The sequence below is a fragment of the Diadema antillarum genome, unplaced genomic scaffold (assembly GCF_040938485.1).
Source record: "Diadema antillarum isolate AM-2024a unplaced genomic scaffold, OU_Dant_1.0 seq00000288_RagTag, whole genome shotgun sequence".
NCBI classification, from domain to species: domain Eukaryota; kingdom Metazoa; phylum Echinodermata; class Echinoidea; order Diadematoida; family Diadematidae; genus Diadema; species Diadema antillarum.
The window spans coordinates 661168-667729 of record NW_027271315.1 but is presented as its reverse complement, the minus strand read 5'-3'; the positions used below and the strand labels follow the sequence as shown (position 1 = coordinate 667729).

Here is a 6562-nt window from a genome sequence, read left to right as displayed (position 1 = left end):
TGAATGGATAGTATATAAGCCAGAGAAATTCTGCAGTAGGCAGAGTACCCAACACCTCTGCTCTGAGAGTTACATCACTTCTGGCTCTGAAGCGACTTGTTATAGTCAGTCCTGTGTTACCTGCTGACCTGTTATGTTTGAGGAGATAAGGCCTGGGAGACATTTTGCCCCTCAGAGAATTAATGTGCCTTCATTGGACTCCATATTTTTATGTCAATGGACATTGCTACGGCCAAGCTGTGACGGGCTGGATTCCTAGCTGGACAATATAAAGTGAATCATCATTCATTGCATCGCTGTGAACATATACTGTGGACTTAAACGTGGACGTATATCCTGGATTTTTATCCCGGATTTATACCGAGGATTATCACAACCTGCGCCTCTTGATATACGTCGGAGGTATCATTCATCGGTGCATCACGGATCATTCATCTGTGCATCGAACATCGTATCTGGACACTACCAGGGAACTGTAGCAACTTTGAGATTTAAGATTTGGATGCATGTAAGTGATTTCATTACCGATTTGTAATTGTTTCTATTGATCATTGTTGTACTGATGTGACACCGATTACCAGTCTGTACCCAAAATATCACTGTTAATAAACCGCCTGAACATTAGTTGATGGTTTCTTTTGTGCGATCATTCTCAGTGTTATTTTGGTCGTAACATACATAATTCCTGGAGAATTAGCTTTGCAGGTAGTATGATGGGAGCCAATAGTCCTAGGGGGGTTGTACACTGACATAACTGTACTCAGGATCCCTCGTCGTGTTGGTGGTTTGTCTTGAAAGCTGATTCTGAATTGAAATGAGTCCGACTCCATGCACCACTGGACTTTTCTACAGGTAATTTATCATGCAGAAGATTCAATTCTTTGACATCCTTTCCTCTATCGTCAATTGGAACCTTTCTGGAGTTGGACACAATCTTGTGAAGGTGGAGATGTCCACGTTCACACATCTTTCTTGTCCTCATGATGAGATCGATAGCTTCTTCTTTGGTTGAGACTGATTTCAAGCCATCATCTACATAGAAATCATTCTGTATGAATTCTGATGCATCACGTCCGAACTCGTCTGCATAGTCCTTGGCGATGTGTTTCAAACCAAAGTTTGAGCAGCCAGGTGATGACGCAGCACCAAAGAGATGGACGTTCATCCGACAGTCGCTTAGTCGGCGACTTACATCTCCGTTCAACCATCAAAGAAAACGAAGATAGTCTCTGTGCTCCTTGTTAACATGGAACCGATGGAACATCTCTTTCACATCACACATAAAGGCAATCACTTCCTTCCTGAATCGACGAAGGACGCCGGTGAGAGTGTTGGTCAGATCTGGTCCTGTTAACAGGTGAACGTTCAGTGAAGTCCCTCTAAACTGCGAGCTACAGTCAAAGACAACTCTTAGCTTGTGGGGCTGCTTCACTCCATGATGAGGAATGTACCATACTTTACCCTCCTCACATTGTTCTGATACTACCTCCGCATACTTGCTACTGAAGAGGGTATTCATTTGTTTTGTGTACTGTTCATGATGAGCAGGATCTCTTTCAAACTTCTTCTTGAGATGATTCAGTCTTTTCTCTGCAAGGACTCTGTTGTTAGGAAGAGAAGGAGTCTCATCACGAAATGGTAGAGGCGTCTCGTAATGACCGCTTTCATCCACATGAACTTCATGTTCCATTATTTCCAGAAATTTCAAGTCATTCCTTGAATATGGCCTTTGTCCTTTCTCTGGCACAAAGTCTGCTCCCAAAAGCCGTATGACCTGAATTGGAGTGATCTCTTCCTTGATCCTTGACTGGTGGCTGAAAGTTTCTGTGGTAGGATGACCATCCATCTGCAGTTCTTCAGGGACAAGATGCACCATAACACGATGACTGATTCCTATAGGATCATGTGCACTTCCATGATAGTGTGGTTCCATAGTGCCCATTGTACACCAGCCTAAGTCGGTCTGCATTGCAAATGGGTCTTTAGTTGGCTCGCTTATCACAGCACGAGGAGTAAGGGCCTTTGCGTATTCATAGCCTATGGGAAGTCCAATCTCGCAATCCTGGAGGGGAATCAAATGTTTGGCTATGTCTTTAAGATGAGGGTAGGCCTTAGCAGCGTCTGGCGTAGGAATGTGGTCTTGATTCGCTGGCATAACATCTCAAGTGAAGGTAGGAGGTAAACAAATTGCCTTTATTCCATTGAATGCTTGCACTTTGAGTCCAGTGATCTTTTCACTTGAGATTCTTTCATTGGCCAACGTCATGTTTGAGAGAAGTACCCGGTACGTAGATTGACTCGTATTCCTTTGATTCCCATTGCCTCTTTAGTCTCGTCCAAGAGAAAACTGCTGTCGGACTGGGTGTCCAACATAGCATACACTAATCTCTCTCCAGGTACTGAGTCATGTGACAACCAGACAGGAACTATCGAAGATGTCATTGAAAATCTGTGACCCTTTATGGCTGAAGCGTGAGACATTGTAGTTTGAGTTTCTTGAATTTTGTTTGTTTCATTCTTCTGCGATTGTTTTCTTGCTGCAAAGTTTTCATCATGCAAGACAGTTGGATGATGTTTTTTGCATGAGGAGCACTGCAGCCTCCTTTTGCAGTCCTTGGACAAATGACCCAACTTCAGACAACCAAAACATAAACCATGGTCACGAACGAACTTAGTGCGAGCGTCTAAGGTTTGTGATGCAGAGGAAGTGCATGCGGTCAGATGGTGTTCTCCCTTACAAAACACACAATGGGGTTTCCATTTTCCTTTCTCTCTCCCTCTGTTTATTTTCTGGTTTGGGGCACCAGTGGAGAAAGATCATGCGTTGGAAGACGGCTGTCTCTTATCTTTCAAGGGTGACATCTGAGATGCAGTAATAGGATCACAAGCAATTGCTGCCTCATCATTGATGAATTCAGTGAAGACTGAAAGAGTGGAAAGGATAGTCTATCTTGCCGCCATTTAACAACAGTCCTGCCCCATCTTGCTATCAGCCAATCAGGAAGTTTACTCATCAATTTCGTGTTCTCTCTCTCATCGTCCAAATGATGCAAATGATGAACATATTTGGCTGCCGTGCAACACTGCCGAAGAAAGTTCCCAAGCCTTTGAAGGCCGAAGGAGTCCTTAGGACCAACTTTAGGCCATGCATCAAGTCTGTCGCGAAAGGCATTGGAGATAACAAAGGGATTCCCGTACCTCTCCTGTAGGACCTTCACAGCTTCGACATATGCAGCGTCGTCTCCTAGCATGGAGTATCCTTGCACTAATGCCTTTTGCGCTCAGAATCTTTTTCCAGCTGGGATACCGCAATGTTAAATTAGTGCATCGTAACTTTCCATGCTGTATATGCAAGTGGATTTCCATCAAATACTCCAGGTTCAGGTATTGGAAGTCTATTCATGCGAAGAAGTTCTATTAGGCTGCTTGCGAGGGTTACTTCTTCATGAATCCTCGGTGGGTCGTCATTCCCGCATGATGTCGCACCAACAGAGGCAAGTTCATCATTCACCTCCATGAAAGAGTCAGATTGTCCCTTTACTGAAGGCATTTTCTTTGCAGAGCTATTTACCCAATCCTGGCATAACCCCTTTTTCTTTGAGTGAGTTGGCGAATTTACACTGCCTTTCATTGCAAGATGAGTTTGTCAGGTATCCCTCATTAATGATGAGTGTTCTTCTTCCAGATCGTCTAACTTATCCTCAGTGTCATCGTTGAGATTCAAGGATAAGTATAATTTAGAGAGACACTCGTGCACACAGATGAGATTATCCACTGCTCCTTGCAAACTATCCCGGCTTTCTTTGATTACTGATGAATCCATATCATCTTGAACAAGAATCAATCTATGTTTGTTGGAAAGTCTTCTCCATTTCGTTACAGAACCTTTCCAATCTTTAAGCTTGACTTCTAATTGGTATTGGAGTCCCTTCTCAGCAGACTTCCTTGTTCTTGCATCGGTGCCGCCATCTGCCTGTTCATCAGCTGTGACTTATTGCGAATCAAATGGCTCAGACTTCTTGAATCCTTTACTGTCGCATAGTGATGATAAATCTTGAAATAGGGTCTTGACTCAGAGTTTCACTCAAAGAGTTTTCACTGTAACTGCAGACGAGTTGAAGAGCACCATGAATAAAAACAAAGGCTTCGACGGGAATTTGAGATTCGATGATGTTTCTTTATTTGTCTTATTTGAAGGTTTGAATCCACAGGTGTTGCAGTATCTTGACATCAGACAATGATTCCGTGGTTACAGTCAATCAACCTTTATGCGACTCAGTAGTGTTTGATTACACAATGTGTCCGTGAGAATTTCTGTAAAGACGTCATCTTGTCAAGAGCTGTACAAACTGTTCGCTAAACCTGAGAATTTCTTTCATACTGTACTTTCTGTGGTGAGTTTCTTAAATGCCTCAATTCCTCAAACTCCATGAACACTCTAGGTTCAAACAGACAGGAAAGTCATAAGTACAGGGCATTACATATTTGGATAATTAATCTTTCATGTCTTAACAGCTTTGAGTTAATAGCCAAATTATTCTGATAAATCAACCTCATAGATCTCAGGCTCGGCTCAGATGACATATAAAAGGCATGCTTTAAGCAAGCATCTTCCATTTCCTGAAATTTACCTTGTCTGATAACATAGAAGATCCCAACACATTCAAGTATGGCCTATGATGACAATGGCTGAACTTACTGCAGTAAACATAGGCCTATCTGATCTGAATGTGAATGACATTCATACTTAATTTGCATAATCCTGTACAGTACTACAGCACTGAGAAGTGCTATTCATCATTGGAATGTGCAACTCAGGTCTAAATCAAACTTGTGCTTATGCTCTGGATGCCAGCACATAACCTCTAGCTAATGAATGCATCATGTTTTATCATTTCATACATACTCAGTTACATTGAAGCATTCTCAACAGGTTTAACTTATATGCATTGACACATTGCACATTCTGTACATTACTATAATAGACTATGTACTTTCACCTACATTACCTGCATTACCTAAGCAATTTCAATGTGCCCAAAATCAAAATAGAATTGCTTATATCTGGCTTATACTTTCATATTTCTTAATCAAACATGAATGAATGTTTCAACTGACCTCTTTACCTCCAAATATCTCCTTTTAAGAACAACCCAAGTCAGGATGCTCAAGATTTAAGATGAATTTGCTCCACAACTCCATCTCCAGTACTGACTCTTTATCAGTCACTTTAGTTGCACAAGAGATGGCGCTGTCACCAAAGACCAAGGTCAATAGGATTCAAGGTCCACATATAGCCTGTACTGTGTGCACCTTGCCTATATACATATATCTATCAGTAGTCTGATCCTCAGACTCAAGGAGATATTTCTGTTGTGACAAATTAGGTCATTTTAAGGCTTCTTAAAACAAATCAAATTACTGAAATGAATATCAAATCAGCTTTCATTACACCCATTTTCATCAAATAAACATCGAATCCTTCTTAAAATTACACACTCTTTCATATTTCATAGGATGTTTCTCATTATCTCACTTACGAGTGTTATAAACCTGAATCCTCACCTCAACCAGTACTGTACAGTCCCTTTAACGTTTATGAGGGTGCAAGCATTGGCAATGTATGACACCGTAATATAGTCATGCAGGCTGAACTAAGCAGAGTCTCTTCGCAAGAGGCATTGAATTATTGCATCTAATTTTTCCCTTTTTATCATGACTTAAACATTGTCACTTCACTATTGAAATACAATTTCAGAGTATGCAGTTAATGTCAATTTTCTCAACACATGTGATTACTGAGAGAATGTGAACAAAAATTATGGTAGGTTAGAGATCAGTATAGTGTTATTTTTTTTTTTATTTGTATGACCTGCACAGTGTAAGCCAACACATTATTACTGAAATGAAATAACACAGCCGCCGTTGAGGTATGTACATTTATGTTGTACATGTGACAGCAAAAAATGATTTTTTTTTTCAATCTTTGGAACTGCTTCCCTTTATTCTCAAGTCAGTAGCGATTTGTCCTTCACAATAAAAGTGCCTTTGGTTTCAGGATGAATAATGATACTTGCATATTACAAAATAAATAATACATCCACAAACTGAATTAAGCATTAAAGAATATTGCACAAAATCTTATGATGTAGTTTTATCATTCTTTAAGTACCGGTATGCTGTACATTAAGTTCTAGTAACTTGTCGAAAGGATGTACAAGGAATACTCTTTTAGTACAATTATCATTAACATTGGCCATATGTCTCGTTCAAGAACAAAAACAAACCTAACGCAAAAACAATTCTTGAGTCTTTCAGATGAGTATTTCAGATGATTTTCTTTTTCCAAATATTGTTAATGTGATATCAAACCATACCTGGGTGCTGTTAGCTCTCAGGGTATGACATTATGTAGCGCCATCTTGTGTTAGAAAAATGTACAGGTTCACATTGCCATGATGGCAGCTAAATTTTAGCAGTCGGTTATAATGACCCCTTTGCCAGCTTATCCATGTTATGGTATTTTTTTATTTTTTTTTAATAATTGCTATAATAATCACAA

At 40.3% G+C, this 6562-nt stretch overlaps 1 protein-coding gene across 1 annotated transcript; it reads right to left on the bottom strand.

The window, feature by feature from the left end:
• Positions 1-760: 760 nt before the first annotated feature.
• LOC139730059 (uncharacterized) lies at positions 761-1165 on the bottom strand. Its single transcript, XM_071640969.1, has one exon. It carries the CDS (start codon positions 1163-1165, stop codon positions 761-763), a length of 405 nt encoding a protein of 134 aa, XP_071497070.1.
• Between the last annotated feature and the right edge of the window lie 5397 nt (positions 1166-6562).